General features: G+C 64.9%; 1 protein-coding gene across 3 annotated transcripts; it reads right to left on the reverse strand.

Moving 5' to 3' along the window:
• Window positions 1–904: 904 nt before the first annotated feature.
• GATA2 (GATA binding protein 2) lies at window positions 905–10591 on the reverse strand. 3 transcript variants are annotated; one of them, XM_055413439.2, is made up of 6 exons: window positions 10468–10591; window positions 7334–7610; window positions 6304–6945; window positions 4843–4988; window positions 2913–3038; window positions 905–2595 (listed from the first exon to the last, which is right to left on the reverse strand). In XM_055413439.2, exons 2-6 carry the CDS (start codon window positions 7560–7562, stop codon window positions 2296–2298), a joined length of 1443 nt encoding a protein of 480 aa, XP_055269414.1. In that variant the 5' UTR covers window positions 7563–7610; window positions 10468–10591; the 3' UTR covers window positions 905–2295. The 3 variants fall into 3 exon arrangements, with proteins under 3 accessions (XP_055269414.1, XP_055269415.1, XP_055269413.1); XM_055413440.2 differs by lacking the exon at window positions 10468–10591 and adding an exon at window positions 8876–8972; XM_055413438.2 differs by lacking the exon at window positions 10468–10591 and adding an exon at window positions 8271–8448.
• Window positions 10592–12892: the final 2301 nt, after the last annotated feature.

The following is a 12892-nucleotide window of genomic DNA, read 5'->3' on the forward strand; positions in this document are numbered from 1 at the left end:
GACCAAGGACACTGCTGAGAGACGCTGGTGCTGGGGTGGCGTGGGCCTGCAGACGCTGACCAGGTATGAGCAATCAGACCCACCCTGACGAGGGGAGTCCAGATCAGTGGCACTGGCGGCCACGCTCTGCACAACCCGGGACAGCAGTGACGGCACGGCGGGGATCAGGAGCAGGGCGATCAGAGGCGCTGGCTGTCGGGCGTCGGCAGCCAGACAGCCCTGGGGAGACACTGCCAAAGAGGATGCAGCGTGGGAGGTGGGAGGCGGTTAGGAGACGCGACCGCTGAGCAGGGCCTGCCACCGGAGACGCTGGTGAGCAGAGCCGGTGACCACCTGAGCAGAGGCCTTGACGAGACACTGGTGATCACGAGTTGGTGGTCAGCTGTGAGTAATCAGATGTCTACGGTCACAGGCTCCGGTGATCAGATGTGTCACTGATCAGGAATGTCAGTCACGATGACGATCTCCAGTAACCAGAATCATTGATTAGAGAACAGCAGTCAGTGATCAAAGGCACCGGTGATCAGGTTCGCCAATGAAAACGAACACACGGACACTGGTGACCAGGGAGCTCAGGCACAGGAGCTCGAGAGGATGGCAGGGGGACCCGTCCCCCTGGGCTTTTCCTGAGCCCCGTTGAGCCCTTAGGAAAAGGGCCGGGATGTGGCTAAAGGGTGCAGAACCCACAGTCTTCCTGAGCCTCCCCCGCACCCACCGAGACCCCAGGACCCCCACCAGGTGGTGAGGAAGTTCGGGTGGCGCAGTTCAGGGGAGGCCCAGGACCCCGTGTTCCAGGAGCCCTTCCGTCTGAATCCCAGGGCTTTAGGACCAGTTTGCTGTCAACAACCTCCACGCCCAGGCGGGACTCAGGAGCCCCGTGAGCCCATGAGGCAGGCCAGAGGCATTCACAAAAAGTATTTTATTATTCTTAACAGTATTCACTTTGAAGGAATAGGAAGATAGCATACAATTTTTACAGACAATATATAAATGTTGTACATAATTAACAATAACTTAGTTCACTAATCCAAAATAAAACGAGTCAAATAAAACATAAAACCAGAAAATACTGCCGATTCTTCTTCTTATGCGGATACTAGTACAAAATAAGTTACTTCCAGCTGTGGTGCCCCCTATTGCACTTGGCCTACATCAGCACAGTCGTCTTCCTGGGCTGCCCCGGCCGGCCGCCGCACCCGCCGCGGCCGCACAGACTCTCCACCCGGACGTGGTTATGTACAGCTGTACCTTGGGAAGGGTCCAGACACCCACAGCGTGGCGCAGCGGGACCCCAGCAGCCTGGTGGCCGAGCCTGAGTTCAGGCTCGGACCCACCTGCCGGGTCAGCCCCCCGAAGCCTTGAGCAGCCCCAGCCCCTGGCCTCCCGTCTGAGGACAGTGTGATCTGAGAATCTCTCCAGCCACAGCCTTGGTTTGAAGGTTTTCTTCTTTTCCACAGCAAGGGCTCTCGTGGCCACATACAATTGACTGGACCCAAAGAGTTTAAAAATAAAACAACTCATCAGCGAGTTAAGCTTATGCAGCTTTTCTCCTTTTTTTTCTGTTTCTCTTTTGCGTCGGTGTTGGAGAAGAGGGGGTTCAGGGGCTAGCAGAAAAAGGACATATGTACAGGGTGTCCCCGGCCGAGGTGGTGGCACCAGCTTGGGGCTGTGGAGGGCGCTTGGGTCAGGCTGGCTCCAGCCTCAGGACCAGGGAGCAGTGTGGGAGACGTTTCCCCTCTCAAGAAAGCGCTTCCTTCCTGTGACCCAGCCCTGGCCTGGGAATCCGCACAGGGCCGCCTGTGATTGTCTCTGCCCTCCGGGGCCCGTGCAGCCCCCCGGAGAGGCTCAGCCCAGCTGGGTTCGGCGTTTGCAGAGGGGGCCCAGGTCCCCCCAGAGACCTACCCCAGAGCCAGGCAGGCGGGCTGGCCACGTGGCACTTGGCCCCAAGAACCAAGTCTCCCCGTCCTTGTGAGAAACCTGAGCCAAGTAAACTTCTCCGCCTGCCCCCCTGCCTTCTCCGCGGCCCCCGAGCATCCCTCGCCCACGCGTGTTTCTTCAGAGGCGTCCTTCACACTCACAGTCGTCCTCGGCAGAAACCCCGCCTGGGTGCGGCCAGGCCTGCCCAGGAGCAGCTTCACAGTGACGGCCAGGGTGCCCACAGGTGAGGCCGCGTGTGTCCAGCTGGGCGGGCAGGGGCCGTGGTCTCGGGGCGGGCTGGCCAGCTGGGCACTGGGTCCCCCCGTGCCCTGGGAGCGCCATCCCCGGCGTCCGTCCATCGGTCCGTGGGGGCGGGCCCTAGCCCATGGCGGTCACCATGCTGGATGGGTGGGGGTGGCCGAAGGACAGGCTGGAGGAGGGGTGGATGGGCGTCGGGGTGGGCAGGATGTGTCCGGAGTGGCTGAAGGGCGGCAGGTGGCCCACGGGCGCCATGTGTCCCGCCAGGGCAGCGGCGCTGAAGGGGGAGGCCTTGTCCTGCACACACCTGGACAGCTCCTCGAAGCACTCGGACCCCTTCTTGCTCTTCTTGGACTTGCTGGACATCTTCCGGTTCCGGGTCTGGATGCCTTCCTTCTTCATGGTCAGCGGCCTGTTCACCTGGGGGGCCATGCAGAGCTTTCAGAGACTGGACCTCTCCTCCCGGCCAGACCATAACCCCAGCCTGGCCTCGGGGGGCCCCCTCCCCAAGGCGCATCGGCCTCCAGGGCCTTCCGGCCCCCAGGCTTTGCCTCCGAGCAGAGATGGCCAACCATGGGGGGCGTCCTCCAGCAAGCTCGCCCCCCTCGTGGGAAGCCCTTCTGCCGCTCGCTTCCCAAGCCAAGCCACGCTGGGGATGGCAGCCCAGGCCGCGCCCCGCAGCACAAAGCGCCGCAGTCCCCAGGGAGGGGCGGGGCAGGCCGGGTGGGGCAACTCACATTGTGCAGCTTGTAGTAGAGGCCGCAGGCGTTGCACACAGGGTCCCCGTTGGCGTTCCGGCGCCATAAGGTGGTGGTTGTCGTCTGACAATTTGCGCAACAGGTGCCTGCTCTTCTGGCGGCTGACTGGGGGGGCGGGGTGGGGCAGGGTCGGCAAGCTGGGCTCCCACAGCCCCCCGCAATCTCCCTCCTGACCCTCAGGCCACCCCGGCTCCCTTCCCCAACCCACTGAGCTCAGAAGCGCAAATTTCACAGGAGTCTTTGCATCTCAGAATTGGAAACCTAAACCGTCACAGAACTTCAGACTAAAGTGCTCTCAGAACCAGAGGGGCTGCAAGAGCTGCAAGAGAAAAGCAGCCACCTCCCCCAACCCCCGAACACGAATGCCACCACGGGAACCCGGGAACCGAGGCTCGGAGAGGGAGCCAGTCTAGACGACTGGCTCGTCCCCCTGGGCACCTCGAGCTGGGGCTGCAATTCCCACAAAATCCAGTCCTGGGCATGTCCAAAGCCCCAGGGCCAAAGGACAGGGCCCCGCAGCTGCCCAGGGCAGGGAGGTCGGGGAAACGCTCAGGAGTCGAGCTGCACACCATCCAGCGCAGTAGCCACTGGCCACGTGGCCATTTAAATTCAACTGAACTACAGTTTAAGCAAGTTAGAAATACAGTTTCTTCAGTCGCAGCGGCCACGTTTGAGGGGATCCCTAATCACAGCACAGCTGGAGGCGACCACAGTGGATGGTGCACGCCCAAAAGGCGTCCATCGGTCACCAACTTACTGGACAACACCGATCTACGTGTACAGGGCCCTGTCCCCCAGTCTCCAGGGTGCCGACTGCCCCCAGCCCCTCGGGGAGTGCAGGCCTGGCCCGGAGCCCCGGGCTCCTGGAGGAGAAGGCAGCGGCAGGCAACCCAGAGGCGGGGTGAGAGGAGCTTCACCCCAGAAAGCAGACACCCTCTCCAGCCCCACAGCAGCAGCACGTCCCGCCTGGGGGCGGGGAGCCCAGGCCAGCAGGGGCAGGCGTGACCCCAGGCCCCGGCCTGGTCCAGAGGGGCCAGCCTGCAGCCCGGGGCGGGGAGGGGCGAGGGTGAGTAAGCAGCCGGAGCTGGAATTCTGACTCAGGGGCTGGCCCTGCATCCTCCACCCGCCGAGGCCCTCACCCAGCCCTCACTCCAGGAAAAAAAAAACAGGGGCCCCCCGAATCAGCAAGCGATTTAAGCCTCCCTCGTAAATCACTTCGCCCTGAAAAAATATATTTATTATTCTTAGCATTTTACGCATTATTTGCAGAGAGGAGGGTATTAGAAATTTCAAAACAGCCCAGCGAGAGGCAGGGCTGAGCCGAGGAGAGAGGCTGAAAACTTGCGGAGTCCGGAAACAGATACGCGAAGTTTCCTTATCTTTGGGCTGCAGATGTCCGGATAGGAAACTCCGGCAGGAGATCCGAAAGGGCATTTTTTTTAAATCACTCAAATGAAAATACACAGTATAGGTGACTCCATGGAAAAATAATAAAGGGCAGGTTTTTTTTTGGTGGTTGGTGTGTGTGTTTTATTTAAATAAGCACGAGGAGACTGTGTGTTGGGAAGCCAGGGAGAACAGCCCCAGGCTACAGGGAACATGACTTCACGGCCCTATTTTTAAAAGTTTAACAGAGGCCAGGGGATGGGACCTGGGCCCCTGGATGCTCCGCGCTGGTGGTGGTGTTGGGGGGGAACCCCTGAAGGTACCAGGTGGACTGCCCAGGGGAAACCTGGCCTGAAAAGAATCTAGCCTAAAAAGCCGGACTGCCCCAACTCTCATGATAAAAGATTTCCAGCACCTGCATTTGAAGGCTTGTTTTTTGCGTGTAATCAACTGCGGGCTCAGCCCAGGTCGAGGCTCTGGCCCCAGGGTGCTCCCCCACCCCCAGGCCCCCCACTGCTCCTACCAGCCTCCGCTTGGGCTTGATGAGCGGCCGGTTCTGCCCGTTCATCTTGTGGTAGAGGCCGCAGGCATTGCACAGGTAGTGCCCGGTGCCGTCCCGTCGCCACAGAGGGGTGGCCGTGGCTCCGCAGTTGACGCACTCCCGGCCTTCTGCAAGCGGACAGGGACACAGAGTCACACGCGCCAGGCTGCTTCAGGGGCCAGCGGACTCTTGGTTCCAGCCGGGCTGGAGAGGAACCAGGAGGTGGGATTCAGAGTTCAGAGAGCAGCTTGCGGCGGGGAGGGCAGCGGGCCCCGGGGGTTCTGCTCGGGGCACCAGCTCGAGCTGGGCCGGAGGCTGGGCCCCCTCGAGTCCCTCTCTGCTCTGGCCAGTCCTCCCTCCCCAGCTGCGTCCGCCTCTCCTGGGACCCTGTCCCGGCCCTCAGATTCTGCTCTCCATCCCCGTCCTTGGTGACTCCCTTCTCTCTCCCCAGCCTCCCTTGCCTTCCGCCGAGGCCCTGCACTGGGATGGAAGTTGCTGCTGTTTCAAACGAAGTACATAACCAGCCCTTTCGTTTTCAGGCTGAGTGGACTGAGTGACCTTGCGGGGTGCCTGCTTGGCGGTGCTATTTTGTTTGGTTATGAAAAGACCATCTGGAATTCGAATAGAACGTAAAACCAATTTGAGAGAAAGGGCTACTTAAAAGGCCAGCGAGCCAGTCGGACAAGGCCCCCCAGCGTAGGACCCAAGTGGACATGGGCGGCAGCCTCGGTGTGAGGTGACCCTGCACGTTTCTCCCCGCGTCCTTTAAATCGGCAGCCCACACGGGCAGGACCAGGTGGCTTCTCGACTCTGGAGCAAACGTTCTAAAAGTGGTCTTGAAGGGGCTGGAAGGAGGTGAGCAGCCCCTGACCCCCGAGCAGGGAGGGAGAGGGAAGGACACGCCAGCGGGCAGGGAGTGCGCAGGTCCCGGGAATTTGGCCTCGGGGGAACTCTCCCGAGGAGATTGGGAGCCATGAGATCCAAAGACCGGCCTGATGGAGTTGCAGATCTAGATTCCTTAAGGGTCTGGAGCCCCAAGGAGGGCAGAGGGCGCCCAGCACAGCACTGACGCGCACGGACACAGGGACACACACGTCCGAGCCGCCACGCCGCGCTCCCTACACCCAAGGCGTACTCTCTCACACCGGCGTTCCCTCAGGCTCAGGGAAGGGATAGGGGACCCCCGGGCGGGCAGTGGCCCACGCTGGAGGGGAGGGTAAGGAATGTGGACAGGAAGCAAACTCGGGGGCCACCAGGAGCACCTGAGAAGGTCTGCGGGCGCCTTCTCAAAGGGGACTCAAAGATCGGTCGGGGGCCATCAGGATGGACACCAGCCACCCCCGGATTGGAGAGACCCAGGCCGACCCTCGCCCGGGTCTCAGCCCCTTCCCACCGAAGCGCAAGCCCTCCCCACTCCCGGGAGGCCCTGGGCCCTCGCCTCACCTGAGCAGGAGCGGGCCTTGCTCCGCTGCTTTGGGGTGAAGCTGGAGGCCGGGCCACCCAGGAAACCTCCTGGGTGGAAGAGCCCACTGCCATAGTCGTGGGCGGCGGCTGGCACATAGGAGGGGTAGGTGGGGATGGGGTGGTGAGTGGCAGGCTGGGTGCCCATGGCAGCCAGGCCCGGGCGCAGGGGGCTGCCGCCTTCCATCTTCATGCTCTCGCCCAGCGGCACCTGGTACTTGATGCCATCCTTGTCATCCCCCCGGGGGGCGGCGCTCCCCCCTGCAGAGGAGGAGGCTGGTGAGGCGGCCCCGGTGGTGCTGGGGTCCGGAGACACTTCCTTGGGGGGCGTGGGCGGGAAGCCGAAGAGGTGGGTGCCCGAGTGGGCTGCGGTGGGGGTCAGGGAGGCCACCGAGCTGCCGCCGCCCCCGCCCCCAGCCCCGGCCCCTGGGTACACGGACAGGGGGCCTCCAGGGCCTCCAGCAGCCGAGGGGTGCAGGGGTGTCTTGGAGAAGGGGCTCACGGTCCAGGGGTTGTGGTGGTGCGCCGCGGCCGCGGAGAGTGCTGCCTTGCCCCCGTCCAGCCAGGGCAGCCCTGGGCTGTGCAGCAAGTGCGGGCGGCACATCTGGCCTCCAGTCAGGCGAGCTGCGGGGGGAGGGGGCGTCAGGGTGCACCGGGGGAGCCAGGACGCCCCACAACCACGACCACTCCCCAAAGACAATGGGAAACACAACACCCCAACCGGCAATTCACCAGGAAAGTCAGGCTCCAGCTGAAGGAAAAGTAGCACAGAAGGACCCCCTGGACGAGTCTGGAGGGGGCTCCCCCGGCAAGCCAGCTGGAGACAGGGAGAAGCCCCAGGGGCCCCGGAGCCTCCGCAAGAGGCTGCTGCCCCGTCCTTTCCCTCCCCGATTTCCCAGCGGCCCCGATTGCTGCGGACCCCACATTCGGGAAGCACGTAGCGGGCCTCCCCGCGTCCCGCGCCGGGCGCTCCGCGTCCCAGCTCCCGGTCATCCTCGGGCCCGGGGCTCACCATGCGCCGGGCTGTAGGAGACGCGCGCTCGCGCGTGGGCCGGGTTGGCGTAGTAGGGATTGCCCTGCGAGTCGAGGTGGTTGAAGAAGACGTCCACCTCGTCGGGCGGCAGCAGCTGCGCCGGCTCCATGTAGTTATGCGCCAGGCCCGGGTGGTGCGAGTCGGGGTGCTGCGCGTTCAGCACGGCGGGGTGCGCCATCCAGCGCGGCTGCTCAGGAGCCACCTCCATGGCTGGCGGCGGAGGCGCGGGGTCTGCGCAGAGGCGGTGGCGGCGCGCCTGCACGACGGAGGGGGCGTGCGGGGGGCGGTGAGGGGCGCCGCCACGGCCGGACACCCCAAGCCCCGCCGTGAGGAGTCCCGCGCGCCGCTGTGCCCCAGCCGAGCTCAGTCGCGGACCAGTCCCGGGTGGGAGGAAAGCCCAGAGCTCAAAACGAAAGGAGGGGCGGGGGGAGCCGGCTCAACCACGCACGCTCACACGGTGACCCGGGTACCCAGAGCCACACACTTCTGCGCACGGGGTCACACGCAGGGGCAAAACCCCGACACCAGTGACCCCAACGCACGCAGAGAGCCTCACTTTAGTCACCCCCCATCTCGCCCCGCACCATGCCACCCCGCACCATCCCTGTGCACAAACGCATAAACATACACTAAAAAGTTAAAGCCCGGCGCCCGCGGGGCCCCAAGGGGCGCACGATGCTGGCGACACTCACAAAACTACTCTCGGCGCTGACCTCGCCCCCCCAGACACACACACACACAGAGCCCCACTGGCCAAGCGCCAGCCCCCACGCGCGCTCCCCGGCGACACAAGCCGAACTGCTCACCGAGGCTCCGCACAGCGGCCACCCGCGGCCCGGCCCCCGCAGTGACCTCGCGGAGCCCGGCGCGCCCCAGCCACCCCCCGACCCCGCCGGCTCTCGCAGCCCGAACTTACAGACGCAGCGGCGCGGGAGGGGCGCGGCCTCGGCGCGGGCGGCGCGGGCTCGGGGACGGCGCGGCCGGCGGGCCGGAGGGGCTCACGGGGTGCGAGCGGGGGACAGCGCGCGCCTCGGCCTCGGGCCCGCCCGGCTCCGGCCGCTCCGCATCGTCCGGCCGCGCTGGCGCCAGCTCGCGGCTCCGGCACAGACATGAAGCGGGGGCCGCGCGCGCCTAAGAAGCGCGCGCCAGCCAATCAGCGCCGCGCGCCGCCCAGCCTCCGCCCCCCATTGGCCGGCCCGCGGCTCCCGGGCCGCAGACTCCGGACGCGCCCGCGGGCCGCCCCCCGTGCCAGCCCGCCCCTCCCGGCGGCCCCTGCTGCCGGCGCCCCCCCAGGACCCGCGCCCCGAGGCCGGCTGCTGCGCCCCTTTCTCCGGGCCCGCGTGGCCCCCCTACCCTCCGGGCCCGGCTCCCAGTAACCAACCTCCAACCGGGCCCCCTCCCCAGGAGCCTGGGCCGCGCACCCTCTGGGCGTTCGGTGTCCTCTCCCGGGGACCCCAGTCCGTCCACTCTCTCGGACCCCGCCTCCTTTGCCACTCAACGTGGCCATGGTGGTCCACCTACCTCCCCAGGCCGTTCCGTCCCCCAACGGGGGCTCTGGCCAGACCGGGGGCCGGGAGGTCGGAGGACAGCTGCGGGTCAGGAGCAGCGAGGGGCAGGGACTGCAGGGCCCCCCGCGGGCACCTGGGCCTCGGGCGAGAGGCCGCTTAGGACCGCTGGACCCGGCGGAGGTGGCCTGGCTGGGGCTCCGGGGAGGGGGAGGGGGCGCCCCCTTCCCGGGCGTGGCCTTCACAGACCGACGGGCCGAACTGCCTGGGGCGAGGCCGTGCAGACCCGGACTGGCGCCGGCGCCGGCTCGAAGGAGACGCCTCGGGGCAGGAGGAGGCATTTTCTTCCTGGGGGGTGGGGTGGGGGGGGGTCCCTAAAGCGGCCCCTGGGCAGAAGGAGACGGTGGTCTGAGAACTAACACCTCAGCCGCCTGGAACTGCTCTCCACAAACGTCCAGCCCGGAGATGCAGCCGCGGGTGAACCCGGCCCCGCGCGCTCTTTGCTCGCTCGCATTGTAATGACAGGAGACCGAGGCGCCCAGGGAGGGGGTCGGGAAAGGGAAACTGGGGAGGGGGCCTGGAACAGGTGCGGGGGTAACGGGGAGTCACCGACGTCCTCCAGCCCCTCTCCCCTCGCTGGGCCCACAGCCCTCGGGGATAGAAGCCCAGAGGGATGCTAGGTGGGCCCGCGGCAGGCGGGAGGGCCGGGGTCCCGGCCACCCCCGGGAGGCGGGGGAGGGGCGCAGGATTGACAGTCGGTAATTGGGTAACTGGAGGCGGCTTCTCCGGCCGGGCAGCCCCGCCACCGCGACGCCGGGCCCCTGACGTCACCCGATTCGCCAGGAAATGAACTTTTTAATAATCTGAGGAGGGAGGAAAGCCCTCGGTCCCCTCGGCTCGGGGGGCACCAGGCCAGGCCGGGCTCCGCCGGCATGCCCCCGTCACCCCCTCCAAGGCCAGCCCCAGCAGCGCCTCGGGGGCCTCCCCCTGCCTCGGCGTCCCGCCGGCCCTTTCTGCCCGAGGCCCTGGCGCAGGTAAAGGATCGGGGGACAGGGGTGCAGAGCCCTGGGACGAGGGAACCCGAGCGCCTCTGGCCCTTGGGGACCCGTCTGCCCTGGCCGCCCGCCGCGCCTCCCGCTCCGGGGCGCGCGGGGCCCTGTCTTCTCGGGAACTCCGCTCCGCGGGAGAGGAGGCCGGCGCTCGCCGGGTAAGGCGCACCGGGGCCGGGAGTGAGAGCTCGAGGCCCTGAGGGCCGAGCCTCAGCTGCCGGCCCGGGCAGGTGAGTGGCCTCGGCGCCTCCCGGATCGCGCGCCCGAAACGCGCGCGGCCTGGCCGGGACCCGCGGTCTCTCCGGACGTCTGTTTCTGCTCCCTGCCTGTAGTTTACGACGCATCAACGCGTAAAACGCGGTCGCCGCCAAGCCTCCCGCCTGTCTTGCCGCCTCAGAGCCCAGCAGGGGCTTCTCAAAGACAAGGCGGCACCGGGGACAATCCCCGGTGTCCAGCAAGCCCGCCCCACGAAGTTCAAACTCGGGGACCGAGCGCGGGAGGCCCCGGACTCGCAGGCCGGCCGCGAGGCGGTGAACGCCGGAGCCGAGCGGAAACTTACCGCTAGCCGCGATCCCAGCGTCCGCTCGCGGGGAGACGATCCTTCCAAGCCTTCAGGAGAGCAGGTAATAGCCTTTTTCTCCCCAAAGCGCGGTTCAGATGATCTCCGGGGCTGGGTGGGTCTGCAATTTCATAACCGCGAGCTTGGCTGCAAGCTCCTCCGGGGCAGCCTGAAGCCCCTCCGGGGCAGCTTCCCGGCCACCGCAGGGATGGAGTGACCTGCCCGGTGGGTCGCTCGAGCCGCAGCCCCGCGCTGCCCGCCGGCCTGGCGCAACTCGAAGCTCGAACGGGGGATTTAATTACTCCGCTCAGCGGCTCAGAAAATCGCAGTGAAGAGGAGCTTAGCAGCGCAGTTAAGCAATGCTCGATCGGGGGGCCTCCGAAGAGCCGCACCAGCCCCCCTTCCCGCAGTCCCGGCCTAGAGGAAAAAAAGGAAAGAGGGACACTGCCCGGTCTCCCGGGAACGTGGGGTCGCCTTCCCGGAGAAGGCAGGCGGGCAGGCGGCCTCTTCGGCCGCAGCCTCTACGGTAACTGAGCCCCTGCGTTGGACCCGGGACTGCTGCCTTCCTTCTCCCGCAGGAACGAACCCGCGGGGAGAGGAAAGCAGGGCACCAGGCAGCTCGGCCCCCAGCCGGCTGGTAATGGGGGGTTCCCCTGTAAGTTTGTCCACTGGACAGACGATGGATGCTAACCGGGGGCCTCCCCCAACTGAACAGTGAGACCTCAGGATCCCTGCTGAGGGTACAAACCTCCAGGGAGGCTGAGGGTAGCTTCCAGCTCCTAGGATGGACTGGGCTGGGGTGGGGATCCCAGGCTGCAGAAAGCGGACTTATGTCAACTTAGGACCTTGGACTTTGGGGGTCTCCAGACACCCACTTTGGAGGCACGTGTTCCTTTTTCTTTTCTTTTTTTCTTTCTCTCTCTTTCTCTCTTTTTTTTTTGTTCACTCGAAAGGATTGTTGCGAATGCAGGTCGCTGCCCTTTGGTCAGCTGTCCCTTTCCTTACATGGGAACAAGATTTTACAAAGGACTGGGGAAGGGCAACCGCGAAAACTGAGTTTTCTAATGACCCTTTCCAAATGACTAGAGACTCTCCGGTGGAGCGTGGCTTGGAGGCACCTGGGTGCTTTCGCAGGGAGCTGGGGGTGCAGACATCCGGAGCCTCAGCCCCGCACCCAGCTGCCCAGGGCTCCCCCATCCCAGGCAGCCCTCCCATCCTGCCTGCCCTTTGTTTCAACTTCTCTCCCCTCTGGGACCCTAAGTGTGCCCTCTCTTTGTAACCGAATTCTTCTCACCTTTTCCCGTGGACATCTATCTATCAGTGCTGGGCATTTAAAGAAATACATTTGCTTAGCGGCTGCCTTCCATAGGGATATTTAATTTGCCACCCAGCAGCCCCCCAGCTCCTTGAGGGGTCCTGAGGAGGAAGAGGGGACTGCTCTGGCCAGAGGGGTTCAGAAGTCTCTAAGGCAAGGCCTGAGATCGGGCCTCAGCCATCCTCCAGAGGGGCACCCCCGTGCAGGGACCAGAAACCAACAGCTCTATCAGGTTCACTCCCAGCCCCCTAAACTCCAACTCTCCTTCTCCGCCCGCCTCCCTACTGATTCTCCCACTCCCTCTATGTTCCGGGTCTTTTTGAATCGTAAAGACCAGGGCCCAATGTCCTACGGGTGTCTGCATCCTGGGCCCAGGCTCCTGGGAGATCTTGGGAGGTTCTACCCACTACCTCCAAGCCCAACAGCGGGGGGGCCCTGCTGAGACCTGCAGACAATCGAGCGCAATTCTCCCTCCTCCGCGAACAGCCACGGTTTGCTCGGAGGCCTGGCAGCCCTGCAGCCCGGCAGTAGGACAACGGGTAAATCCATTTCGTTAGATGCAATTTGTCTGCAATTTGTCAACCCGGCTGGGAAACGCGCCCCAGACGCCCGGGCCGCCGCTGGCCCTTCCTGCTTCTCGGATCCTGCCTACTCATGAACGAATCCCAGCGCGAAGAGCCTGCGTAGACCAGAGCTCATGGCCAGATGTCCCCGACCCCCGGAGACCTGGCTTTTTCCAAAACAACGAATTTCCTTCCGTGTTTTCCGGGAAAGGAGCTGCCGCAGCATCCGGGGGCCCTGAATGCCAGACCTTTCCCCTCGCGGTTGGGGCAACCTGGAGTTCAAGCCTGACCTCTGCGGAATGATTCTAAATGCCCTGGGTGTAGACAAACCCAGACCCCCGCCTTCTACGCCTCCCGCCTCCCCGGAGGCAGATCCCCAGCCGGCGGCAGCCCCATTCTTATTGAAATTCCACTAAAAGGATTCCGTCTCCGGCATGGGGTTGGGGGGGGCGACTTCCAGACCCCAGGTTCTCCCCACCCGCACCCCAGCCACACTGAGATAAAGGGCCGCGGGGGCGCAGGCAAGAGCGCGCCGGGTTAAGCCGCG

The sequence above is a fragment of the Moschus berezovskii genome, chromosome 24 (assembly GCF_049115385.1).
Source record: "Moschus berezovskii isolate FMDL1 chromosome 24, NW_MosBer_1.0, whole genome shotgun sequence".
Lineage (NCBI taxonomy): Eukaryota > Metazoa > Chordata > Mammalia > Artiodactyla > Moschidae > Moschus > Moschus berezovskii.